This window comes from Phalangium opilio, unplaced genomic scaffold, assembly GCF_054372755.1.
Source record: "Phalangium opilio isolate 3A_F unplaced genomic scaffold, DU_Popi_V2 ptg000662l_1, whole genome shotgun sequence".
Classification (NCBI taxonomy): Eukaryota; Metazoa; Arthropoda; class Arachnida; order Opiliones; family Phalangiidae; genus Phalangium; species Phalangium opilio.
In genome coordinates this window covers 1,023,718-1,051,182 of record NW_028324246.1, presented here as the reverse complement: position 1 = coordinate 1,051,182, position 27,465 = coordinate 1,023,718, and the positions used below count along the sequence as shown (strand labels likewise).

Sequence of the window (27,465 nt, the reverse complement as noted above, 5' to 3'; positions counted from 1 at the left end):
CGTCACTTCTCTCGAAGAGAATGATATATAATTCTGATATGACCCAAGAAGACGTCCTACCCTTGTGATGTTTGCTTCTGCTAGAATTAATGGAATGGACTATGGACTGTCTTTACAGATACACACTGGTTTCAAAATTGGTATCTGCGTTCCAAACCCTTGTGGCGCTGAAGAACTAAAGCATAGTTACACAAGAAAAACAATCAAGGAACTCATAAGCGGAAAGGGGATTCTTAAAAGTACTTAAGTATTTGAAAGTTATCATGGGTAAGCGAGAACGGGGGTAATATAGTTTTAGTTTCGTCACAATTACTTCTCGAAGGTGGGGTGGCGTAGCGGTTAGCGCTTTCGCCTCGCAGCAAGAGGATCCCGGGTTCGATCCCGGACTGTGGCACCGGGTGAAAATCTGGGAACAAATCCTTCTGCGTAGAGTTTGCAAGTTCTCTCCCCGCTTGTTAAAGGAGTTTTCCTCCGCGGTCTAACCCGGTTTCTCCTTTCCATCAAAACTTGCAGAGGTTAACGGTAATAGTTAGTATAGGGCGCTGTCGGTTAGCTGTGGCATAGGGGCTAGCCACCACCCCTCTATGCATTGTAAAGGGACCCACCTGTAAACAAGCCACAGGCTTAGTGTGGAAATCCCTTCGTAGGCAAAAGCTTAGATTATTTATTTATTTATTTATTTATCCCCCCCCCCCCAAAAATCTACGAATCTAAATCAAATATAGATCTACTCTGAATTGTTTGAAGTATATTGTTGGAGTATGCGTAGAATTACTCTAAATTTGTTATAATAGCGATAAATTAACGGAAAGTGTGGAAATACTAGAAAACAAATCCCTAATTACTCGGTAAATACTCGATACAAATTTTTCAATTAGTTGATACTCGATAAGAAACATTTTCAATACTGGAGACTCGACTTGAAACCAAAAATTCAAGATTCGCACAGCCCTACACTTTATTGGATGAAACAGTCTTTTTCTAGAGCTATGGTCCTCCGATCTTCTTACATTATTCCGTTTTGCTAGTAGTCCTCGCTTGCGCCATGATATAACCAAAAGTTTATAAGAAATGTTCCATGAGTATGATACTACCTATACTTCGTAATGCTAGAGACTTACAGCTCGAGCTAGTTTGAGAACGACGAGCGAGAATTGACTACACTATATAGGTTTTTACAGTCCATCTTCCTATTTAGTCTGTACTTATCCTTTGACAGCGCCTCACCAGACGTCGCTTTACCTCGAATCTCTGACGTCTAACCTACGTCACTTCATGACAAGCTCTCAATAACCAGTGACAAACTTATGGAACATATCTCATGAACTTATGATATAACTTCATGGCATTACGGACACTAATTACATTACTAAAACATTTTTAGATAAAATTCCATTTGCAACACTGATCAGCATGCTACCATTTCTAGCTCTGAATAACATTCTTCCAGCTTCATCCCATGAGGATAACATCTTAAATATGTTTGATATTGATTGTACTCCGGTCGAGGATTCTTTAAATATCTGGACATTCATATTCGTGTAAGTTAAAGCGAGTCTTGGTTGTGGTTTAGTTTACACCAAGACCGCTCCCATAGTCGAGGGGTGGAGTTGACTGGCCCACCAAGCTTAGCAAAGGCTAGTTTCAGGTCCACCATCGAAGACGATTTCTGATTGGTTCAATTGCCTTTGGCAAGGTAAAATTGGTGTGTAGAAGATTACCCAGCATGTTGGGGTCGCAACAGGAGCCAATATTTGCTTTAAGACAATAACTGGGCTAGTGGCAAAGCAAGCCGTCTCAGTTTGCAGGAGCCAACAGATATTGAGCCACTCTGGCCTATTTTAGTATCTTTTCTCCTCTAACTAGTTTAGTTCAAGTTCACGTGGTTTTCGACTACCATTCTTTTCCCAACTTGGCTAAGAATTCGTAACACATTGCAAAAGACGTTTCACAATAATTTCATGTTTCAAACTAATTTGGTTTCACACGTTGCAGATTATTTATACTTTTCCTCATCGCTGTAATAATCGTGGCCACATTTCTGGACTTCAAATTAAGCCAACCTCGTAGACTTGAACTTAAAACGCTTCCGTACACTTCAACTCCCTATCATGTAACGTCTGGTTCCTCTAAACTCCAAGGACACTCATTGAGAGAACAAAGCGCTATCCGTCAATTTAGCGAAAACATAAGCTGTACGTGTTATAGTTTATCGCTTATACGAAAGCACTTAAAGAAGATTTTAAGGCAATTTCTACCTTGAATCTCTCTTGTCTTTCAATATAATATTTATACTTAATAATAAAATTTAAATATTTTTCATAGTGAAAGACGTAGTAGAATGCTTTTCCGTAATAAAGAATACGAAATTCATCTTCGACACATCAAATAAGGCTGGCGACCTCAGCTGCATGCACGGAATTCGGACAATTACCATGGCCTGGATTATTTATTGTCATACAGTAACTTTTTCTCTTGGTTCAATGAGTATGTTTAGTCTATTTTGCTAAGTGACATTAGAACCATAATTACGATCTTCCTAATATTTTAATGCTAAGTCCTATGACGATTTTTACCTCTCCGAGTTACGATGGCGTTACTGAGAGAGGTATTACACCGGAAGTATCTGTGTGTGTGTGTGTCTGTCACTGCGTTTGCGGTTGGCAAATCGGAGCAAACGTGTTAGCAAAACATGATTTTTGTCTTCTACTCCCATCGTTAAGATTAATAAGTACGCGGCGATCAGCTAGGATTACGAGAAACGTCAAACTTCCCAATGGCAGGGCTTCCACCTAAGGTTCATGCAATTGCGGTTTTCTTATCATTTACTGTGATTCAATCGCCTTATTTACCCTAATTTTCAAAAATCGTTAAAGAGGCGTACGCTTGAATTCAAATGTCAACAATAGCTATGTTTAAAATGATTTTAGGAATATAGTTTCTTAAAACGATTTAACTAGAATTAAGGTAATGACGATTAAAATAATTAATATCAATTATATTTAATTATTTAAGAAAAACCTCTTAATTTCGTCTCGGCTCGGAGAGGTTTATTTTGGTTTCCCAACTTGTTTAAAGTATTAAGCTTTGCAATTAGTTAGTTTAAATTAAAACAATAAACGGAAAATATCATTATTTCTAGTTCTCAATGTTACTTGTTGATATTGCTTCAATAATATATTAAACCATTTTCAATTCATTTCAGACAATGTTTTAGACATTTTCATTGAGTCACTTAAGCTAAAATTTTGTTTGATTATAAATGGAACTTTATCCGTTGACACTTTTTTCTTAATGAGGTACTGAGTTAATATTAATTTATAATTCAATAATAATTAGTGGTTTTTCTTTTGCCAGTGGATTTCTCTTTACATACCTTTTCTTAAAAGATCAAACCTTCGAAGTTTCAAAAGGGAACATTTGCAAACTGTACATTCTTAGATATATAAGGTGAGGTCAAGAAATATTTTTACATTACCAGCTTAGGAACCCTTCTACCTTTAAACGCACTTCTACTAGATAAAGGCTCATTAACGTTCTTAGACTGGAGGCCATTGAAATTGTCTAAACAAGCACACTTATATGTCTTACTCATAGGGGCCACTGTTTGGAAGCCCGTACCACCGAAACTAAATGCTTTAGGCCTAATCTTCTTTGACACGTTTCACTCAGTCTGACCCAAAGAACATGTCCACACTTTAATTTGTGACAGACGTATTTGAAACAACCTGTACATAGATGGACTCATTTCACTAAAATGAATTAATATCATCGGTTTTCATTTACAGGTTGACACCGGCGTACATGACGGTTCTAGTTTGCATTATCGCAGTACCACCACTTTTAGGAACTACGACAAATTGGGATTTACTCGATCATCAGAAGGAAATATGCTACGATAACTGGTGGAAGAATGTGCTTTACATTTCCAATTTAAATCCAATTGAAGAACAGGTACTTTACAAAGAACATACTACAGAATAGGAGCTAATTAACATTAAATGGTTTATATTTTCAGTGCGTAGGTTGGGGTTGGTACCTTTCGTGCGACACTCAATTCTTTATTATTGCTTCGATGTTTTTGATATACTTAAAAAGGTTTATTTGTTTGTTTGTAAATCTTGTTCAATGTGTAATATCGTCCTTTAATTATTTAAAACTATATTTACTACAGCTCTAAGACGTACGAAAGACAATTTGGTCTATACATTGCTCTTACGATATTGTTTGCTTCATGGTTCAATACAGCTTTTTTGACCTGGAGCCACGGTTTGCCCCCGGCGGCTATGATTAATAATGGGCGGAATTTTACCGAACTGGCGACGAACTTTAGCGAAAATTTGATGAAGTAGGTTTATTGTTATGGTATATTTTGGACGTAACAAATAACGCGATAAATAAACAAACAGACAAATATTTACGTTTTAAATCCCAACTAAAACTGTTCGTTGAGCATACGCCTATAAAAAATCCATCCAACTTGTAATTAAGCAATTTGAAAGTGGCAAGAAAGTTAGTTAGACCAGAAGTATATAATATTTCTCTTCGAGAGAAGTGTAACGTCATTCTTCCCAACATCATTTTACATTTGGAGCAAGGTTTCTAAACAGAATCACATACGCGATAAATAGTTCCCTCATCACTACTCTATAGACCTGTTCACATTAAGGGCCGCGCATGAGAAGTTGCAATGTTTGGGGGCATGAGTTATAGCGCTTCTATGGAGTTAAACGTGTAAACTAAACTACGATGGACGTATGGGAGACCTTTTGAAATTTAATATTAAAATAAAATGCCTAGTATTTAAAACCGAGATAGTACAATTTAAATCATGTTTAGAAATAAAGTGTTTAAGTTCTAATGGAAACGGATCATTGATATTAGTAGGCCACTGTAACTCACTAAGCCTTGGCGACGGTACGGGATCATCGCTTCATCGGCGAATAGACGGCGATGTCCGCCGATGCCGTGCCGAAAGCGCTGTGTATAAATGCCCGTAAGCCTTGGCGCCCAATTTAGTGAGTAGAATTTCATTAAATGCCCTAATTTTACGTCTATCAATTGAATTTGATAAAATTTCACCTCGGAAGTTCAATTAATACTTTTACAACAAGTAATACAACACTGTTTTATAAAAATAAACTCGAATGCGTAGCAAATAAGGCAAAAGGAACGGTTAAAAGTACTGCACTGCCCCCAAACAGTCTTTCTACGCATGCTCACCTCTCGAAATTTTCCCCCCCTTTTCACCCCCGCTCTACCGGTGAAAAGGTCTAATGGGATGATGGCTGGGGATTTAGTACCAAAAAGTTATAGAATTCACATTAGGGTGTCCATCTGAAGTTTGATGAGCAGGAGAGAAAACAAAATGGGTGAGCCTGGGAAGAATGACGTAACATAATAGAAGTTTAGTGTCTGAATAGAAAGGAATTAACGCAGTCCAGTACATTGGCTAGTAATTAATATATTTTAAATTAGATAAGTATACAATATTAAAGAATTAAGTTGACTTACTTAACCCTAAGAATCAGGACAGACCTCTCTTTGAAGATGACGAAGAGGGCTATTAAATTGTATTAGACGACTAGTACGAAGTTGTCAGATTTCTCCAATAAACTTTCATATACTTCTTTCGTCATCTTCTCCAGGCCTCAAGAGATAAAATAGGTCAAATTTGAAATATTCATTTTATTCTACATGATCTAGAATAAAAAGTAGACAAAAAATTCTAACCCACAATATGTTTAATAGGCTAAACCATTATTGAATATCCGTTTTACTTTGAAGGGCGGTTTTTATCAACAGTTTTATTTTATTTCTAGAGCATACTACTACCTTGCACATGTCTACATAAAACCACAGCATCGTATTCCAACGTACATTATGGGTTGTCTGTTAGGATACGTTTTATTTCTAAAACAATCACGGGCAAGTCTGAGCAGAGTAAGTTAACGAAGTTCTAATTATCCAGCCTTGGAACGAGTGGAATTTAACATGTTTTCTACACGATTTTATCTCGCTAAAATTTTATTCCACTGTATCGAAAGTTCATAAATAATGTTTAGAAGTGTACTATAGTTAAAAATAGATTATAGTGTGTACGTCTCTTATGTAATGAAACAATAGTTATATTTCTATAGCTTCCACTAAGTTTTTAACCATACAACCATAAGTTTATAAAACATGTTTCATAAGAATGACACTGCATATACTTCGTAATCCTAGAGACTTACAGCTCGACCTAGTTCGAGAACGACGCGAGAATTGACTACACTCGGTTATATTGCAGTCCATCTTCCTATTTAGTTTGTACCAAGCCTTTGACAGCGCCTCACCAGACGTCGCTTTACGAGAATCTATGACGTTACACCTACGTCACTTCATGGCAAGCTCTGAGTAACCAGTGACAAACTTACGAAACATATCTTATGAACTTATGATAGGACGAACGCTTTTTATGAACCCAGGATAGCATATCTTGAACTGCAAGTTCCAATAATCCTTTTTCAAATAAACAGATGCAAGTATTGTCAGGATGGGTGTTCTCTTGCTTCGCTATGCTTCTTTCTATGATCGGTATTTATTTCGTTGACCAAGGACCAATTATAAATACACTTCATGTCACATTCGCGAGGAGTGTATGGGCCGCTGGAGTGTCGTGGGTCATTTTCGCTTGTTTGACAAATAATGGAGGTAGGCAGAAATTATAGTTGACAAAGGAGTGGGAATTAGTGGTCGGAATGCTAATTACATTTTTATTTATAATTTTTAGGCCCAGTTAATGCGTTTCTTTCCTTGAAAGTTTGGATTCCTCTTAGTCGAATGACGTATTGCACCTACTTGACTCACCCTGCAATCTTAATGTTTTGCGAATTCGATACTTACGAGCCTCATCACTTTAGCTATGGCACGGTGGTAAGATAATTCATTCAATTACAAAGGTAGCAGGCATTTAGTAAAGGAAAGGGTTACGTTAGAAGTTCGAAAGAGCCTCTATAAAATAAGGCTTTACTTCAAATTGAAAACATTTATCCATCTACAATACTAAGGAAGATAGGATCAATGAAGTTTTCTTCGGCCACACTGTGAAATATGGGCTACGTTCAGTAACTGCTAGCGTACGCAGCGCTGCGCGCATCGGAGACCGATTTTTTTACTGTACGGTTTTTCGCACTTCCGGTTTCTACGTCACGCTACGCATCGATGGGACACCGATCGCAGCGGCTGGAAGAGCAGGTTTTTTCGATGCGAATCGGATTTATGACGTCATTAATTGAAGTTTAACATGGCGACAATCCAGTCCAAAACCACTAGCGAAACAATAACACATTTTTCTTTTTTAGATCTTTTCGATTCAACTGCTATTAAGGTTAATTCCGTATCATCATCATAGATACTTCATTTAATAACAAAAATAACAGTTTTCGATTCAATCCAAGATCTCTAGCAGACGCCATCATGGAAACCATCATTAAACGCAACAGAGAGAGAAAAAAATCGTTCAGTGACGTCTGACGTCACTCTGACGTAGCGTTCGGAAAAATACACATCGGTAGCGGTAACGGCTTTTTCCGATTTCCAGTTACTGAACGTAGCCATGACATGACACTAGCTGTTACCCGCGGCGTCGTTCGCGTGTAATTAGAACCTCCATCAAAATGTTATAACGAACGGGTAGATTTTACTGTTGACTAATATTTTTGTAGCACCCTAGGAGCGAAGGCACTCGTCGTTGCCCGTCAGCCCGTCGGGACATTTTTATTACTTTTCATGCGGACATTATACCATAAATTAGGGTTTTTAAATTTCTGGCCGACATTTAAAAAGATGATAACAAATAGAACCCAAAAGACCATTCAGCCCGTCTATAGGTTAAAGAAAACCAGTGTACTAAATATTTGTGAAATCGGTTGAAACGCGCGGACTTTGTTGCATAGAGAAGATTTTTTACATTTCTAGGCGCCATTTATTAAGATGGCGACGGATTGGAAAAATCTTTCTTAGAACGCGCCTACTACTTATGAGTAACGTTCTTCCAAAGTTTCAGCCTTCTAGGGCAAGCGGTTTGGGTTGGGCGTTGATTATCAGTCAGTCAGGACTTTGATTTATATAGATATAGATAGTGTTACGTGTTTGGCCATTCTTCTAAAAGGTCTTCTGGTTCATGCGCGTACGGTGCTGTAAAAAACTTAATTCCATCGTTTCTTCTTTAATATTATTTTACATGCTTCTTCGAATAAACAAGAGCAAAAATCATTTTTTCAATACTCCGTGTAGTTTCCAATGTGCTAAGGTAGTGGCTCGTAAACATTATAAAGCCGGGCGCATTGAGTTAAACTATTCTCCCTTAGCAACATTTGCTGTTCATTTTTTTTTCGACATTATCTCGACCCCCGGGAGCACAATTGCTTAATCCGGCCCTGCAAAGAGGTGCCACAAGCTTTAAAAATGCCTCCCCAATTCAATACTAGGGTAATACAGTGGCCACAACACTACCAGTTCATAATTTGTATTTAGTTTCTTTACGTATCAGACTAACTTTTAATTATTTTTATTTTCAGTTTAGAGAATGCATTGGATATTTTGTTATATCGTATGCGGTTTCGTTCTGTTTGACACTACTACTCGAATCGCCTATAATCAGAATGACCAAGCTGTACAAAACACGGGAAACAACGAAAAAAATTAGGAACTGAATCAAAATGGAAAATAATATAGATCTGTGCAATGCTTGTGTTTTTATGTACTCTTTAGTAAAATAAAAATAAAATATTTTCCAGTAATGAGTACTGTATAAATTATTGCGTTAATAAAGTACAACCCTATTAGCATTCAATAATTTTGACTTGAATAAAATCTGGGTCTAGAAGACCGAGAAAATATAATCCCATTTTATGAAAGTTTTTATTATTATTTGCATATAGGTATATATTAAATTCGAGTTTGAATGTTCTTTATTAAAGGTAGGGTGAATTGGAAAAATCAAGTGTTTTTTATGGATTCTTCTACATATTATCTGCGTAGTGAAACATCCAGGAAATATCTCCGAATGATTTTAAAATTCATATTATGTTGATATTTTATGGATAATTTGAAATAAGGACCTCTGACCAATCGCGTAACGCCCTGCCTTTTTGTTCTCGTGGCACGCTCGATGCCAAAATGAAATTTATCGCGAGATTTGATAAAACTTGCGCGCGATGTGGTAATCGTGGCGCGATCTGTAGAGCCTGCAACTAGAATTTTGTTAACAGGAAGGCAGGGCGTTACGCGATTGGTCAGAGGTCTTTATTTCAAATTATCCTTAAAATTTGAACCGAATTTGAATTTTAAAGTCATTCGGAGGTATTTCCTGAATATTTCACTATGCAGACTGGTCTTGTAATTAGTGGAAGAATCGATAAAAAAAACCACTTGATTTTCTACTTCACCCTCCCTTTAAACAATTCTCAAATTTTATTGATAAAAAAGTAAATTGACTTGGAATTTTGATATTTTTAAATGTTGAATTTAACAATGCCTTATTTAGCTAAAGCGCAAGCTTTTATAGTAAAGGTTTAAAGAGTATGTACAACAACAGATGTGTAAAGGCTATGCTGTTTCATATACCTAAGTTCTTATATAGTTATTATACGCGTCTACGGTGTAAAACCAGCTTTGCTGGCAAAACGAACAAGCATTTATTGCGGTCCTCTCTCGCATGTAAGTACTGTACCTTGCTAGCTTGAAGTTCAAAATTTAATTTCAGAATTTTAATAAAGCGATCCATTTATAATCTTTATCACTTATTAAACTATAATAATCAGTAACTTTGTTGAAACTTTTAAAAAGAGAATTGGTAAAGCAAATAAGGCTTTTACTACAATACTCCTCTATTAAATAGGAATAACATGGCGTGGATATAATTGAAATTTATCCCTTCAAAATTTAAGCCTTCTATAGGTTAATCGGTACGATTTGGGCGTTGATTATCACTGATTCGGTTGAATTACGGTTTGCTTTCAACCGAATAGAATAATAATGAATTGTTGGAGTATATGGGAACGATGTGGCTTTAATATGGGTCTAGACAAAAGATCATAAGATATGTTTCATAAGATTGTCAATGGTTAATAGAGAGAATGTCATGAAGTGACGTAGGTGAAATGTCATAGATTTTCGTTTGCGATGCCTGGTAAGGAGCTCTCAAAGGCTTAGTACAGACTCTCCAAATAGGAAGTTGGACTGCAAAACCGAGTGTAGTCAAATCTAACGTCGTTCTAGATGTAGAACTAGTTCGAGATGTAAGTCTCCAGGAAGTGTCATAGTTATGGAACATATCTTATAAACTTAGACCATATATTGTTTATTTCTGACCAAAATTTGATGAGAGAGAATCCTGAGAGAGCTAGAGAGAGAGAGAAAGAGCGACGGAGAAAGAGTGAGAGAGAGCGAGAGAGAAAGAATGATAGATTTCCGAGGCTGCGCAAAGCATGTGCGCACGGAAAACACACGAAGCTCTATCTCGTTTTTCTTTCCCCCTTACGTATCTCCGCATTTTTCAAAGCGCGTTTCTCTCTCAGCTGATGCGACTATCCAAAAACCATAGTCATAGAATCGCGCTTTATGAAGACAAATTTTTTAATACACCTTGGCTTTCCTTATAATTAATATTTTACACCTAATTTAGGTAAACATGTGCAAAACAACTTCAGTACTGATTTGCCTAATTATTGCAAGTACATCATTTCAATGGTCCGAACAATTAGAAGATGGTATAAATAACGTCAACGACATTTTAAGTAAAACTGTCCATGATGTAAACGTAAGGAACAAGATGATTGCCTCACTCTTGGGACAATTAAGGAATCTATCTTCACTTCAAGCTCTCAGACCTAAGCTAATAAATGCGAAAGAGATTGATAGGCCGATACCGACGACAGTCTTGAACTGCACGAAATCGCTTCAATATATGTCCGATAACGTAATGAGTATGTGGGTACTACAAAGTAAGTCAAAGCATGAATATTGTCACGAAATCAAAGATAAAGGAAACTTCCACGTGCCTTGGTACTACCAGAAGGGGTTAATAGAAGAAGGATGACACACTGTATCCTTAGAATACTTTAGTTATGTAGCGTCATTCTTCCCAGGCTCACCCTTTTTGTTTGCTCTCCTGCTCAACAAACTTGAAATGGGCATCGCACCGTGCTAGGGAGAATTATATAACTGTTTTGCACAAAATCCCCAGCAATCAACCCACAAACCTTGATTGTCTTGACGTAGGACAAAAATCCACAAGCGCATGCGCCTTGCGAACTAGTTAAGCGCTAATAGAGTAATGATTAGGGAACTATTTATCGCGTATGTGATTCGGTTTAGTAACCTTGAACACTCCAAATGTAAAATGATATTGGGAAGAATGACGTTACACTTACCCCGCTTTGCGGTACACTTCTCTTGAAGAGAAGTATTATATACTTCTGATACTTCCAGCTCTCACGTTGAGTTTATTTGGTAACATTACTTCGTAAGCTGTTGAACGCGTTTTAATAAGTTTCGATTAAAATAATGACCAAAGTGGATGATAAGGGTTCGGTCAGCTGAACGATGCTGTAACAAAATTCTATATTTTACAGTGCTGGATTCTTTTGCTAAACCACCGAGTGGGATTTTATTAGGCAACATCTATTGGCCTGGAAGTTTCGATGAATGTTTACGAGTAAAGGCGCCAAAATCCAAAGAATTTCCATCGGGATTAAAAGGGAGATACTGCAAGATTGTGCCTAAAGTTATTATTTATATTATGATTCTGAGCTCTTCTAATCACCTATTTAGTCCTATAATTAGCATTTAATTAGTCTTAAAATCGAGAACTACTGCACCCCCATTGGTTTAGTAGCGTCTGCTATACCAAAACTCTTACCCCTACGGGATTGGTTGAATTCTCAGTTCTCACAAGCTGGGAGAAGTAAGGGGTAAGAGGTTCGGTTTAGCAGACACAACTAAACCAATGCGCGGCACAGTAGTCCTCGTTTTTAAGACTAATTAAATGCTTGTTATTTTGTAGTAAAAGACCAACCTAGTTAATTGTAGTCCATTATGGATCAAATGAAAATTGAAAAAAGATGAATCAATTCGTACTTAGTTATTCATAGGACAAAATTGGTGATCTTTTTTCCATGATAAACACCGAAAGAAAATAAATGTGTATTTCCAGGCATTTGCCGGTTTAAAATATGGCCTCTGTGTTCCAAATCTTTGTGGCGGTGAAGAACTAAAGCATAGTTATACAAGAAAAGCTGTTCGACAAATCGTAAGCGAATACAGGAAGCTTAAAAGTACTTAATTATTTGAAAGTCATAGTGAGTGAGTGAGCATGGGTGACATAGTTCCATTTTCGACCCCACATCTCCTCAAAAAAATCGGCGAATTTCAACCAAAAGATAAGCTACTGTACTAACAGTACAGAATAACCCTGAATATAAAATATTGCTTGATTTTAATTGCATTTACGATGCCAAAATGATGTATTGCACTATTGCGGAAGGAAGATTGTTTTCCTTTTTTCATACTAGTAAAAAATTCGCGTCTATCACTAGTGACCTCGCTTGCTCCTTTGAAAAGCGTAAATGGTATTATAAACCATAATTAATGTTAAAAAACAATCTTAGGTAAAAATCCAATTGAAGCATTGAGCAAGATTCTTCCAGTTTCATCTCTGGATAGCGCTTTATCTATGCATGATATTGTATGTGTCCCGCTTGATGAACCTTTACCTATCCAAACAATCGCATGCGTGTAAGTAGATCGTATATAAACGCAGTATTCGATGAATTTTCGGTTCGAAAAATTGTAAATAATCGAATTTTGAATTGAATGTTCGTAAACAAATTCGATTAAGTCTGGAAATATCCAGGGAGATTCTCTAGGTTCAGTCAAGTCGTTCTCAAAAACGATACTTTAGCGTCCCCCGTTTGTGGCTATCTCTTTACGCAAGACCTGCGTCGTTCAATTCATGAGGGTTCTCTGCCAGTGAACACAAATAGCAGGAGTCTTGGAGAGACCATAATCTCCATCATCCTCCCCCTCCCTTTCAAATCCGGTACCGAGCACTAGATCGGTCCTTCAGTTCCGCACATGCGCAACAGAGAGAAATTTGTTTACAACTCTACCTCCTCCTCCTTAAAGGATCACGTGACGTACCACTCCTCCGCTTTGCGTCGAGATGAATTCCCCTGAGGTCCTGAGAGATAGAAACTAATGGGTCATTCAAGTTACCTTGCCTCCCCTTTTTAACTCTCCTTTCTCTACTTTTTCCATTAAGCTGCTAAGCCAAGGAATCGATTAAAAGGGGGTTACAAAGAATTTTGATGTGAAATATTTATCACGATTTTTCTGGAATGCGTTTGAACACGATTTGTGCAGTTTGTGCCTTTGTGGTATTTAGTTTTTCCTCGGATTCAGAATGTACTTGACACTATTTGGGAACATTCTTATTCAGAAAAGGAACGGTAATATAGGTAAAAATTATAGCTCGTTCTTTTGCGCGCATACTTCGACGCAATCTGTCAGAAGACTAAGAAATGTTGTCGTGTCACGTGATCCGTTAAGACAAGACTCCCTCAATCGCAGAAAGATGCACGAATTGCTTTTTCGAGAGAAGATTGTAACCAGCAATAACACAGAGTACAATGAGACCTATAGTATTAATTCATCCTTATTTTAAATAATCACGATAATATAGTACGAAAGATGTCTTTGAATAATTTTACTTAAACTAAACACCTCTCATTTTGCAGAACCTTTCTACTCGTCCTATTTACTATACTGATAATGGCTACAGTTGTAGACTACAAATTAAGTCAACCCCACAAACTCGAAGTCAAAACGCTCCCATACATTTCAACTCCCGATCATATCAAGTTTAATTCTTCGAAAGTTCACGAAGATGCATTTAAAGAACCAAGTGCTGTTAGGCATTTCAGCGAAAAAATGAGCTCTACAGGTTAGACAAGTTCATTCTAAATATTGTAGTCATTGAGCTAACCAAAGCAATTAAAGAATGCTTTGAGGTACTTTCGATAATTTCAATCTTGAAGCATTTTTCAATGAATCGCATTTCAACGGAGCTTTTTATAATAAATGATTAAATTTGAATATTTATCATAGTGAAAGAGGTAGTACGGTGCTTCTCCATAATAAAAAATACAAATTTTATCTTCGACACATCAAATAAGGCTGGCGACCTCAGCTGCATACACGGAATTCGGACAATTACCATGGGCTGGGTTATATTGGGTCATTCTATCAATATGGGTATAACTCAAATGGGTATGTTTAAACTATTTATGTTAAGTATGTGTTAAGTAGCTTAAGTAACGTAACAAATAGAACACATATAAAAGGTATAACTGCATTTAAGGTAGAAACTGCATTTGTTTTCAGACAACATGTTTGACATTTTATTTGAGACATTAAAGATGAAATTCAGTTTCATTTCGTCCGCGACCTTTTCTGTTGACACTTTCTTCGTAATGAGGTAAATAGTTTCATTATCTTAATTTCAAATTAAATTTGCGTTCGATAATAATTAGTGGTTTTACCTAACCTTTTCCAGTGGATTTTTATTTTCATACATTTTCTTAAAAGAACAAACCTTGGAAGTTACAAAATGGAATATTTGCAAATTATACGTTCTTAGATATATAAGGTGAGATCGAACGAGAAAATTTTTCTTATCAGCATAATAATAATAATTTAAAAGTCATTAGGCCTTGCCTCTTCCATAAGTATAATAATTTTACGTTACTAAATAACTTAAACTTTTCACTTTTAGGTTGACACCGGCGTACATGATGATTATAATTTGCTTTATCACTTTGCCGCCTTTTTTTGGGCCTTCTTTAAACTGGGATTTGCTCGAGCATCAGAAGGAACTTTGCTACGATAAGTGGTGGCTAAATTTGCTTTACATCTCCAATTACCATAAAATCGGCCAGGAGGTGATTAATAACAAAATTATTATCAATATAAGTTCTGACTAACTGACTGAAAATCCACGAGAAGCCCAAACCACTTTACCTGGAAGGCTAAAAACTTGCGGGGACGTTACTCTTAAATAGTAGGCACGAACTAAGAAAGGTTTTTAAAAATCCGCCCCCAACTTGATGGATAATGGTAGCTTACTTAGGGTTTAAATTGGGACGTATCGTAAAATTATTTCATTGAAAATCCCTGACAATTAGTTCTTTTCCCAATATCACTAATAATGTTTAGTTGCTAAGCAGAGTTCACTTGATGACCTTCGCACTATATTTTTAATTACTCTAACCGTGGTTTGATAAAGATAATGAAATCCCTAATTTATCACAAGTTCCTGACTTCTCCAAGCTGTACAATCTATACTACATTTATCATAGGCGGGACTTCCATGTCTGACGTCATTAATAACCAAATAACGCAAAAAGCACAGAGACGTAACAAAGCGAGCGACAACACATTATAATAAAACTGGTACTTACATTTTAACGACGATCGAATCCAAACATGGTGAAAATGTCACACAAAAATCGCGCACAATTCGCACAAACACGATGCGAACCTATCACGCGAAAAGTTCACAAAGCTAAACTTTTAAAAGCTAACCCCGAGACGCGACTGAAAGTGTCTATGTTTTTAACAGTTTGGGAAACTGATTGACGCATTTCAAAAGTAACTTCACGGTAGACAGTTTGCAGGTTTCCCACAGGCAGGACAGTAATAAACCTGATCGGCCTCTATTTACTCACTTAAAAATGTTTCAAGGTGACATGATCAGGTGACTTCCAGATGTGCGCGTTATAGGGAAAGGGTCTATTGGACGCTGCGCTTACCTGAAAGTTTGTTAATGCGCGCATACGTTTGGTACTGCTCGCTTGTTACAATAAGCCTTGCGGATTAGGGTCAGGGACTATGGGACCTGATAGCTGGGAAAGGGACTATGGGACCTGATAGCTGGGAAAGGGACTATGGGACGCGGTGCTCTGACTTTAAAGGTTGCTTACTCGCTTGCGAACTTAAGTATTCACCCACTGTTTCTGGCATCCCGATGAACTCGTAGATAACCGTAGTTCGCGTGAAGTTCAAATGTAACCGCGTCACAAAAGTCAAAGTTCACACAAAGTTTAAGCAACCCGATATAAAAATTCCGCCCAAAACAAACACATTTTAGATGTTTAGAATATTTTGGTTGTCGAGTCCCGATAAATTATGTCAAGTCCCTGTGTCGAGTCCCGATAAATTATATCAAGTCCCTGTGTCGAGTCCCGATAAATTATATCAAGTCCCTGTGTCGAGTCCCGATAAATTATATCAAGTCCCTGTGTCGAGTCCCGATAAATTATGTCAGGTCCCTGTGTCGAGTCCCGATAAATTATGTCAGGTCCCTGTGTCGAGTCCCGATAAATTATATCAAGTCCCATAAATTAAACTAATCCATGACAAACTCAAGAATAACTGAGATTTAAACCGATTAAAGCTAGAAATCCAATATGGAAAGTTCGAGAAGAAGGGGTGTCCAAAGATGGCTGCCGTTTGCCTTAACTGCTACTAAACTGTAACGAGAAGCCGAAGCTCGCCCGACCACCCCGTCGGAAAAATGGACGACGGTAGCAACAACACGAGGCTCACATTAAATTATCAACGTCTTCATTTGCAACAGTTACCCTCTGGGAATTTAGATCTTAGCCGGTCGTTTGGGGGAATATTCCGTTACATGATGTTAGTCAGCCCTACTAATTTCGGAGGATCTATTGGCAGCGTTAATTCTTAAAAGAAGGGGTTCTAAAACCATAATAAGCCTACGCCGTCTTGATTCGTTCCGAATGAGAGGCTTAATAAATTAAAACAATCATACCTTCGGCTCATTGTGCTTGTTGAACAGTTGTTTCATATTTTCACAAAAAAAAAGAAAAGAAACTTGATGTTAAAAGAAATCTCAATCCGTTGCACTACGAAGTTTAAAGCGAAATTAATTGCGATCGCGTTACATGATTAATTCTCTCTCGGTTAGAGGGGAGAGGAGGAATCAACGTGGACGGCGGCGGAGCCGGGCTGAACATATTCCGAAAGTAAAGTGGAATATTCAGCCACCCGTCGTCTGTTATGGTTTTGGGGTGGCGAAACCGTTGAAAGACTCTTTAGCCTCATCAGAGGGAACTTAGAAGGGGTGTGGAAGTGGTGGTTTGGAATGTAGCGCAACGTCGTCTGCTAAACGTTATCTAGGCAGGTCGATTTCCGGTATGATGCGTTTGTAACAGAGAGATTTTAGAACATGTGACCGGAAACTGGCCTACCCCAAAAAGCTCAACGCGACATCTTGTTTGGGCGTCATCACGTTTAAAAGAGTCAAAGGGGGGCCTTCTACTCCCCTTCTAAATTCTCTCTGGCCTCATGCCATAAGAAGAAGTGTAGCGTTCTTTAAAAGATGTTTATAGCACGATTTACTTTAATAAGATGATAATTTTATTTATGGTTTATGCAAAATATATAACGCTATCTGTTGTTAAGAATCTGAAATTATTGGAGCTATCAAACAAACACAGTCAATATTAACAAAAATTGACATTCTTGGGTTGTCTCTGCGTATTTTTAGGTAACCCTGATCTATTTTCTCCCAATAGGTGGAGGGATTTATCCGAGATTTGAAATACTGGTTGTGTTCGCGCAATACATTTCTCTTCGACCAGTTGGGCAACATTGACTAAAGTTATTTTTGAATACTTTCATGATTAATTTTAAATAATTCAAGTTTAAAGCAAGTACAGGGCGACTAGGGTAAAATCTTGAAATTTTATAACTAAGGAAGGAAATATGATTTAAAAATTTTAATTATATGAATTATAGGACAATAATTTTGAAAATTATTGGATTATTGATTAGTAAACTATATGTAAATACATGATTATCATAAGATAAGCGATTGAAAATTATTACATACTGTTCTCAACTAATTTCTTTAACTTAATTGGTGGTTTAATATAGGAACATGTTTAATTTATTTACACCGGTATTCATCTGAAACATAGGAACTCATTTCATCCCAAATAAACTCGGACAACCCATATTTCCTCTTCCTATCTTCATCTTTAGGAAATTGGTGAAAGGTCATAGGCAGCGAATTGACATTAAATGGTTTATATTTTCAGTGCTTAGCTTGGGGATGGTACCTTTCATGTGACACCCAATTTTTTATGATTGCTCCATTGTTCTTAATTTACTTAAAAAGGTCTGTCTGTTTGTTTGTTTGTAAAGCCGTTTCCATGTGTTGTAGTATGGTTTAATCACACACACACGTTTATTACACAGCTCCAATGCGTATGAAAGAAAAATTGGTTTAGTTATCGCTCTAACGATGATATTTGGGTCGATGTTCATTACCAGTTACGAATGCTGGACCAACAGTTTGCTACCGTCAGGGTTCATAAATGATGGACGTAACATTACAGGAATGATATTTAATTTTCCACAACCATTGGTGAAGTAGGTTTAGTTCTATCACTGATAGATTTAATTTTAGAAGCAGGAATGGAGAACGGTTAGTATTTACTTCAGTCCGACTCATAGCCCAGTATAGAGCCCTCCCTTCAACATGGAGAGCAGAGTAATCTGGGCGCGCGTCAAAGTCCCGGGCCTTTTTCCCAGGGACCGGGAATGAAAGACGAGGCGGGTCATAGCGACAGATTTAAAAATTAATTACGTATTTTTCGCCGTACCGTCAGCAACGTCATCAAAACGTATAGTTTAAGTGAGCCAATGAGTGAATCGGACTGAAGTAAATGATAACCGTTCTCCATTCGTGCTTCTAAAATTACATCTATCCCTGGTCCTATATTTTAATTAACTTTTTAGAAGCGAATACTACATGGACAATGTCTACATTAAACCACAACATCGTATTCCACCGTACATTATTGGATGCCTTTTAGGATATGTTTTGTTATTAGTAAAACAATCTCGGACCATTTTGAGCAGAGTAAGTTAAAAATATAACAAGAGCAAAAATCGTATTGCAATACTCCGTGTGGTTTCCTATAGTTGCTAGAAATGTAAAAAATTTCTCTATGCAACAAAGTCCGCGCGTTTCAACCGATTTCACAAATATTTGGTACACTGGTTTCCTTTAACCTATAGACGGGCTCAATGGTCTTTTGGGTTCGATTTGTTGCCATCTTTTTAAATGGCGGCCAGAAATTTGAAAACCCTTCTTTATGGAATAAGGTCCGCATGAAAAGTAATAAAAATGTCCCGACGGGCTGACGGGCCTCCGCTCCTGGGGTGCTACAAACATATTAGTCATAAGTGAAATCTACCCATTCTTTGTAACATTTTTGACGGAAGTTCTAATTACACGCGAGCGACGGCGCGGGTAACAGATAGTAAAATTATGCATGAAAACTTTAGGCCATCTAAATTATGCTATTAGGTTGTTTTGTCAAAATTTTACTTGTTACTTAATATTTCCCATGACTTTTCCCATCCCTCTGTAATAAATAGTAACTTTTATTAAAACTCCTCTCACTCTGTCCACGTTACGTTACATAATTAAATGAACTGTAAGTTTCAACAATCCTTATAATTACTAGAAACAAGTACTGTCAGGATGGACCCTTTGTCTCTTGGTTCTATTTCTTACTATCAATGTCGTTTATTTCGTTGACCATGGACCAATAGTAAACACATTATATAACACATTTTCAAGAAGTTTATGGGCCGCTGGAGTCTCGTGGATCATTTTCGCTTGTTTGACCGATAATGGAGGTATGACTTTAATTATGGTTAACAAAATAATGTTAATTGGTGCTCGGAAATGTCCGAGCACCATCAATCCTAGGGGAGGACAAAGTTTTTAAAATATATATTTTTTTTTTTTTAATTTTCAGGCCCAGTAAATTCGTTTCTTTCCTTAAAATTTTGGATTCCTTTAAGCCGATTGACGTATTGTGCCTATTTGATTCATCCTATTTTAATTTCCTTGTCCGTAGTGAATCCAAGCACGCCTAATCACTTTAGTTATGGCATTATGGTAAGACAATTCTTTAAATTCACTCAAGAGATCCAAAAGGGCTGTCAGAAATACATAAAAGCATAAGTTCATAAGTTTGTCACTGGTTACTGAAAGTTTGTCATGAAGTAACGTAGGTCATAGATTCTAGATAATTAGTCTAGCTGTTTCCACAAGATCTGCCTTGTTACGTTGAGAAAATGGCAACACATGTCCAATTATTGGAAACCTGCAATAACCTCAGTGGTTTTCTTGATTTGACCATTCAACCGGAACAAACTGCAAGAAGTCCTTAAAGAACATAGGCATACGACAATTATAATTATGTTCAGACTGTTCTAACTTTTCTTAATTTTGCAGTTCAGAGAATTCTTCGGATATTTTGCTTTGTCATATATTTTCGCCTTCTTTCTGACATTACTCTTCGAATCGCCTATAATCAGACTAACCAAGCTTTACAGAGAACCTAAAGTTGAAATGAAAAATGTCGAATTGAATGGAAATGGGAAAATAGTCTAAAAACGAGTTCATTTTATTAATTAATTAGCACCACGAAAGAGTGTTTTGTTTACTCGTTAATAAATGAATCACTAATGAGTATTGTTGTATAATAAAGTACATATTACGCTCATGTTCTGTTAATTACATTTAATTACACAGTGACGTGTGGTAAATCGCACCAAACCCAAAGCTAGGCGAAGTCTTTAGTCACACAGTAGTCTTTACAACTGTTCCGATAAAATTATTATGAATTCTCAACATGATAAGGACTAAATTTGCTAATAAAAAACCTAATATTACCTGAGAATTTTCGAAGAAGACATAATTGCGTTGAAGAGCCGTGATCTCTCCCCCCCCCCTCCCTTCTTAAAGTAGGAGCTCGTGGAAACATACATAATATCAATATCAGTATAGGGGATAATAGACGAAGAATGACACCTACATCTTAATTGCGCCACGACTCGGAGAGGTTTTATTTTGGTTTCAAAACTTGTTTAACTTTTTTCGCTTATATCCGTGAAATTTCATACTTAATGGCGGCCGCCTATGATTGTGTAAAATAACAGATAGCGAAATTATTACTAGACAGTGTAGAAAATACATTACAGTTATATCTCAAAGAAACTGCAGAGTAAGAATTTTTTTAGCACGCAGTCAAAGTCTTAATTTTTATGGAAATAATGTGTTCGCCATTAAAATCAAAGGTTCAGTCTTTTCAATTGTTTCGCACTTTAAAACACACTTGTAAAATTAAGTATAGACCTGAGATTTCAATATCCTTCGTTTGAGTTTCAACAATTTGGTAAGAAAAAATTTACGATCATGTTTCGAAAAATATAAGTATTTTGCATTTTCCATTATAAATTATTGCTATGGGCAGCCTTAACTCAATTGAAATTTGATACATTGAGCATTTGATTCATTTTTATGATGATTTAATTTGAAATTACTACAATTTTGGTAGTTTCTGTTTGGCGGAATCTATCGTAATAAACTCGGCTAACCTACTCGGATCAATATTGCGAAAACAGCAGACGCCCGACATGTTATGCGGGAAAGTAATGTTGTGGTTAATTACTGCATGATCGTGTTTCGAAACCTATTTTTAGGAATAACGGAACTAACACGAAAAATAACGAGTTTCCAACTGTTGGATGTTACTTCACTGAGGCCCATATTACTTTCCAAAAACGTTAGTTCAGTCTGAGGTTTCTTTATTGCCTTATATTTGGAAAACATCCTTTAATATGAGGGGGGGGATAAGGCACAGGAAGGTAATGATAATGACGGTCAGATAAGTAATTGATAGCATAAATGCCTTTAATAGTTTGACTATTCTATTTATTACCATTTGATTACACAGTTTAAAATACACCAACTAATTTGTTACTTGTAGATATTTTAGGTGATCGTGTTTCTCATTATGTTACATAATACCAAACAATCATTAACATGATTAAATTTAACTCGCTTTTTACAATCTTGCACTAAAATGCCAACCTAAACTTATAACTACCAAAAGTATATAGATATAAAAACCTAAAGTACACTTTGTTGAAACTTGCTCGCACCATGTAATATGAGAAGTTCTCTTTATCCCAGAATAGTGTCGACCCTCCTCTGCGTATGATTACCTTCCCGACCGTGGCACAGGGAACAAGGCGTGAATAGGCTCATAAAGTAGCAGATGCCAGCTCTAGTACCAAAATTTAACGTTTGGATCGCCTGCATCATGTACTACTTTCTACAAACCTATGACGTCAAGGAGCTCTTTCCAGACTGGTTAGTTCCTGAAGGCGGTTGAGCGAAGGGTAGTTTGCTACTCATTTTACATGTCGTCTACAGCTAAAGGCAGGGAATTGTTAATGAATTGTACTTTTTGTTTTTATCTATATACTTTTGTAAATAACATAGACTTAAGCAGCCTTATTTAATACCCTCTAAGCTTTGTCTATGACCGGATTTCCACGCTCAGCCCAAACTGCTTTATGTACAAGCTTGAAAATCTGCATAGACGTTACTCTTAAGTAGTAGGCGCGCAATATGAAAGATTTTTCCAATCCGCGGCCATCTTCAAAGATGGCGGACAGAAATATAATAAACTTCCTATAGAATAACGTCAGCGCGTTTCAACCGTTTTTTATTAATATTCAGTACACTGATTTCCTATATCCTACAGACGGGCTTCTTGGCTTTTTGGGCCGCCGTCTTTTAAAACAAAACAAGATGGCCCCGGCCATATTATGCTTTGCGCGCCCTCTTTTGGCTAGAACTGGTGTGATTCTGGCAAATATTTTTGGCGGTATTCTCTTTTTCCTTATCAAATATCCTTTCGATTATGAACAAAATCAATTTAGTATGACTTTGGTTTAATATAATCATTGACCTTAAAATAAATTCTTTAACACAAACAATTACAGTTGTTTTATACTATACAAACTATTTTTGAATTAGTATTCACAATAAAATCTTTCTAGTGCGGTTTGATAAACTCAATGATAGTTTCGACAAAGCAGTTTCAACGGTTATTTTCAGTTACAATTTTTTATAAACAAACATGATAATTTGTAGATTAAATTATAAGCATTAGTATTCGCAACAAAATCGTTCTATTAACGTCTGATTACTCAAATAACCCTTAATAATAAATTGGACCAGGCAGTTTGTAAGGTTCTTTTCACATACAATTTTTGACAAACCAAAATTATTATTTGAAGTTTAAATTTGCCTGTAAGCGTTCTTAATAATTTATTTAATTATCTGTTGTTTTAACTTATAATAAGTGTAGTCAATTACTTACAATGACTAATCTTAATAGTTTCTTAAATAAATAAAATACGTTGACGTTGCAAAGCCACATAAAGTATGGTTCTAAATGCTATTAATAAATTTAAATCTAATTCCGCACGCGAAAAAGGGCGGAAAGGCACCCAGCCAGCCTTCCAGCAAGGGCCGGGCCAATAGTTTTGCAACTCGAAGCGCAAAAGCAAAAACACAAATAATGTGATATGAAGTTCAAGTATAATTTTTTTCCTCTTGTTGATAAATAATATCCAATGCCAAAATTGTAAATCCAGTATTCAATCCACAATATATTTAGGTCTAATGGTCCAAATGTAATGAAACTTTAATGAGAGATGTGCTACTATCTATTATATCTAAAAATGGATAAAAACTTTCAAATTAATTAGTTTTGTCAAAATAATAAATTTAGTACTTTCAGGCCCTTGCAAGATTAAACATATCGCTTACACATGGCACTAAAAATCCTGTAACTAAACCAAATTACAGGCCATAAAGCTTACAACACATCTTAATGGGAAAGTTCAGAAAAGCCCTTGTGTTTCTACCATGTAAACGTTACTATGTTAAGAAACTAACTGAAAGGGTGGGGGAAAAGTATCACAATATCAGTTACTGTTGGTAAAAAAAACCAGGATTTACTTGAGATATAGTTTTAAATTATACTTAGTTGTCAAGCAGGTCCAAGAAGAAAAAAGCTTCCTCTCAGCGGTACTCTACTTTTTCGATGACATACTGAAGCTTCTTGCGAGGGAGACCTTACATTTTAATGCAATAATTTTTTATCAGTATCATTTGGTAACGAACGCAGAACGTTCTCATTATATGTGTTATTCAACTGATCAGGTTTCGCGAGACCTGCCCCTCGGCACGTTTACAAATCTAAGAATATTGGTTCAAGAGGTCTTGGTTTTATAATCTATTACTCTCTAAAAGGCCTGTTTTGGACAAGGATGGGGCTGGGTTTCTTTCTTGGAAAATGGTTGTAAGTACTGAATTGTGGATTAAATACTGAATTTACAATTTTCACATTAGAAATACTGAATTTACAATTTTCACATTAGAAATACTGAATTTACAATTTTCACATTAGAAATACTGAATTTACAATTTTTACATTAGAAATTCATTTTTATTCAAATATTTATCCTATTAAATGTAATAGAATAGATTGTAACACACCTCGGGGTGAAATTTCAGGACATTTGGATCAGTAGATCCGAAGATATCAACAGTTTGGCCTTTCTTTAATCATTTTCAGTATAATAAAACACATTGAAACACACGTCTCACTACAATTTAAGGTCATTTGAATCAATAGGTCAAAGAAAGGATCTGGCAAAAATACCTACCTCCTCCCATAAAACTTAATGTTAATTTTCGGTTCCTTTGAATTTTCTTCAAAAGTCGCGCTTATACATGTAAATCGAATTCTTTGAACTGGGGGTGTAGTTATAAGGAAAAATGGGGGTGGAATGCTCTGAGAGTCGGAATGAAGGCTGGTTATCTAAGTCAGATCTAGGCTCTATTTAGCGCCATCATGTCGGCCTAATTTTAATACATATGCCAAAGTAATTTTAAACTGTTTTGCTCATACATAAAATTTACAATTAAAACACTAAATTTAATAGATAGTTAACAATGAATAATTATTTCTTCCAAATTGCTAAAATAGTAGTGTACGTAGATGACGCTACAATAGGGAAACGCCGGTAGGCTGCTAGGCATAGAAAAGCGTCTGCAATCAGCAAGGAAGTGAGTTCGAAGATATTTTTTTGCAAATTTTGAAATTTGGTTCATAACTGTTGCGTTTACGAATGGGATGATGATATTGATATTGTTTCTTGATGTCTAGATAATTGTTTTCCTTCTGGTGAGAGAAACAAGTACATTTATTTCTGAACTCATTACTTAATGTGAAGTTGTAGTATTAGGTTTTGAATTATCATGTTAACAATGCTTATTTTTATTACGTTTATAAAAATAATATTGAACTTTTTTTCTTAAAGTTAGTGATCATAAGTGATGATTAGTAATTGATTACTCTTATTAGTTAAAATTAAGAAGTTATTAAATAAATTATCATTAACGTTTATAGGTAAATTTAAACTTGAAACGATATTTTGTCTTTGGCAAATATGTAACTGAAAAGAATCCAATTAAGAGTTAATTAAATAAATTATCATTATCGTTTTTAGGCAAATTTAAACTTAAAATGATAATTTTTCATTGTCAAAATTTGTTACTGAAAAGTGAAAAGAACCTTAGAAAGTGCTTGTGCTTCGTAAAATTTATTATTAGGATTATTTGAGTAATCAAACGTTAATAGAAAGATTTTATTGCGAATGCCAATACTAAAATTAAACATCAAATTATCGTCTTTGTTTGTCCAAAATTGTAACGCGCTTAAAGAGAAAAAATAAGTTTTTAGACTTTAGCTTATCTAATCCCAAAACCTAAATTCCCAAATTAAATGTACAGGTATGGTTAACCTCAAAAATGTGTCTGTCTAGAAGCACTTGCAAGTTAATTTAATTAACTTACAATATAAATATTTATTTATTTAATTCGAACACTTACAGAGATGGTAATATCATAAACCTGCTTAGTTACAGAGGTTTCCCTGATACACTCTCCAGAGACTACGGTATTAATTTCTTTTGGTTTACAAATCAAATATCTCTTACTTTAAAAATGTGTTTAGTTTTTATTATATTTCAGACTTTCCGACGAGTACAATTCCTAAAATTATTTTGTAAACCTTCTAATGCTAAAAACGCGACGTATTTTATAATTGTAGCGCTACCCGTTTTAAACTGCCTATCTACCATTCGCGAATTTCCCGCCAAGAGATTTCAATTCTCGGCATTGTATAGGCGCGATACCATGGAAACGAGAGACTCGTCGCGACGCCGCCTCGAACAAAGTTCCCTCCTCCCTGCCCCAACTAAGCAAGACGCGAGAGGAACGCGCCGACTGCCGACGTGAGAGAGATGCTAGGTTTAAGCAACATAACTCGAGCTTGTTAATATGACTAGACGGCCGAGAGCGTAAAGGCGTCAATCCGTGGAGTGAGAGCTCTGTGGATGGTGCGGGATCGAAACCCGGTCGAGGAGGAAAATAATTTCATAAATAAATAAAATTCTTTCACGTTGCAGAGCCACCTAAGTGTGATACTGAGTACTTTTTAATAATTTCTGAATTCCGCACGGGAAAAACAGGGGGGAAAATGGGGGAAAAAGGCGCGCCCAGCCGTAAAAAATAGTCGGACTAAACCTTTGCACCATCCGATAGATGGCGCAAAGCAAAAATGTAAGAAAAATGTTCCGAAATTCTCAGCCGGGTGTCTTTGCTGAGCTAGTAGCCTAGTATAGTATAAACAAATGCCACTAGAGAAGCTTAGGTGTTTTAAGCACATGCAAGGATCCGGTTGATAAAGAAGCATAATTTAAATCTAAAATTACATTAATCTAATTAAATTCCCATCGCCGTTAATTACATTTTACAATAAACTTTCAATACATGCTTTTTTTGCAAGTAAACACAAGAAAAACCAAAATTTCTAGCAGGAAAACTACAAATGAAGCTGTCATTTGTAAAGCCCATGTCTGAAAGATTTTCTTTAACATTATTTGGTCAATTGGCTGGCAACCAATGCTAATGTCTTTGCTTTTGGTAGAATTTTCGTAAATTCCCTTTTGGATTCGGTGGAATGGAATGTCTTGACCGGTCTCCATGAATCTTGCCACTCTATAAATAAATAAATTCAAATTTTGGACTTAGTCAGGGATACCAATACTTAAACATAACATGAAAATTGGTAAAGAATGTTGAAAAGATTCAGACGAAATGTTCTTACAATCTGTCAATATCTTGTTTGACGGTTGAAGGAAGGTCTTTACTAAAGAGGAAACTATTCGGAAACCACAATAACGTTTTCTTCCCCCGATGAAGCTTTTTCCCACTTTTCATTAAACGAGGACTCAGCTTTTCAAAAGCTTTCAAGAAAAATCTTGGATTGTCAAGAGTAGCCATTTTTCGGTCATGGATCATTTTGACGATTTTCTCGTTGTAATCATTGAAATTATAAATCAGCGATTTTCCCTTAAACATCTTTTTCTTGAGTGCCAATATATCGG

At 36.2% G+C, this 27,465-nt stretch overlaps 3 protein-coding genes and 1 long non-coding RNA gene across 5 annotated transcripts in view; 2 read left to right on the top strand and 2 right to left on the bottom strand.

Annotated features, from left to right (window-relative positions):
• LOC149588239 (putative glutamate receptor) overlaps positions 1-17,127 on the bottom strand; it is an 84,425-nt gene extending 67,298 nt beyond the window's left edge. Inside the window, exon 1 of the mRNA XM_089863038.1 lies at positions 15,504-17,127. The gene's annotated coding sequence lies outside the window, so the exon portion shown is untranslated. The remainder of the gene's footprint in view (positions 1-15,503) is intronic.
• On the top strand, positions 1,643-8,728 carry LOC149588240 (nose resistant to fluoxetine protein 6-like). The gene is made up of 11 exons (XM_089862983.1): positions 1,643-2,195; positions 2,326-2,487; positions 3,206-3,299; positions 3,358-3,450; positions 3,789-3,954; positions 4,019-4,098; positions 4,175-4,348; positions 5,823-5,943; positions 6,519-6,693; positions 6,773-6,915; positions 8,562-8,728. The coding sequence occupies exons 2-11, from the start codon at positions 2,412-2,414 to the stop codon at positions 8,694-8,696; spliced, it is 1,257 nt and encodes a 418-aa protein (XP_089719109.1). The 5' UTR covers positions 1,643-2,195; positions 2,326-2,411; the 3' UTR covers positions 8,697-8,728.
• Positions 9,569-20,654, top strand: LOC149588238 (O-acyltransferase like protein-like). Of its 2 annotated transcripts, XM_089863037.1 has the most exons (17): positions 9,569-9,702; positions 10,670-10,734; positions 10,810-10,988; positions 11,619-11,770; positions 12,200-12,320; positions 12,654-12,780; positions 13,782-13,987; positions 14,152-14,313; positions 14,428-14,521; positions 14,600-14,692; positions 14,819-14,984; positions 18,168-18,247; positions 18,328-18,501; positions 18,871-18,994; positions 19,605-19,779; positions 19,902-20,044; positions 20,384-20,654. In XM_089863037.1, exons 2-17 carry the CDS (start codon positions 10,676-10,678, stop codon positions 20,540-20,542), a joined length of 2,214 nt encoding a protein of 737 aa, XP_089719163.1. In that variant the 5' UTR covers positions 9,569-9,702; positions 10,670-10,675; the 3' UTR covers positions 20,543-20,654. The 2 variants fall into 2 exon arrangements, with proteins under 2 accessions (XP_089719163.1, XP_089719162.1); XM_089863036.1 differs by having other exon boundaries at positions 10,670-10,988.
• Positions 20,655-23,700: 3,046 nt separating this feature from the next.
• On the bottom strand, positions 23,701-25,005 carry LOC149588237 (uncharacterized). The gene is made up of 2 exons (XR_016379996.1): positions 24,679-25,005; positions 23,701-24,618 (listed from the first exon to the last, which is right to left on the bottom strand). It is a non-coding gene; the product is annotated as an uncharacterized LOC149588237 (long non-coding RNA).
• Positions 25,006-27,465: the final 2,460 nt, after the last annotated feature.

Bases quoted from the DNA above. Each gene is read 5' to 3' on its own strand.
- LOC149588240 (XM_089862983.1), top strand. From the start codon at position 2,412: ATGCACGGAATTCGGACAATTACCATGGCCTGGATTATTTATTGTCAT. The intron at 3,451-3,788 runs GTGAGGTCAAGA...TTTCATTTACAG, and splicing joins TACATTCTTAGATATATAAG to GTTGACACCGGCGTACATGA. The intron at 4,349-5,822 runs GTAGGTTTATTG...TTTTATTTCTAG, and splicing joins TTTAGCGAAAATTTGATGAA to AGCATACTACTACCTTGCAC.
- LOC149588238 (XM_089863036.1), top strand. From the start codon at position 10,676: ATGTGCAAAACAACTTCAGTACTGATTTGCCTAATTATTGCAAGTACA. The intron at 18,995-19,604 runs GTAAGTTAAAAA...TATAATTACTAG, and splicing joins CTCGGACCATTTTGAGCAGA to AAACAAGTACTGTCAGGATG. The intron at 20,045-20,383 runs GTAAGACAATTC...TTAATTTTGCAG, and splicing joins ACTTTAGTTATGGCATTATG to TTCAGAGAATTCTTCGGATA.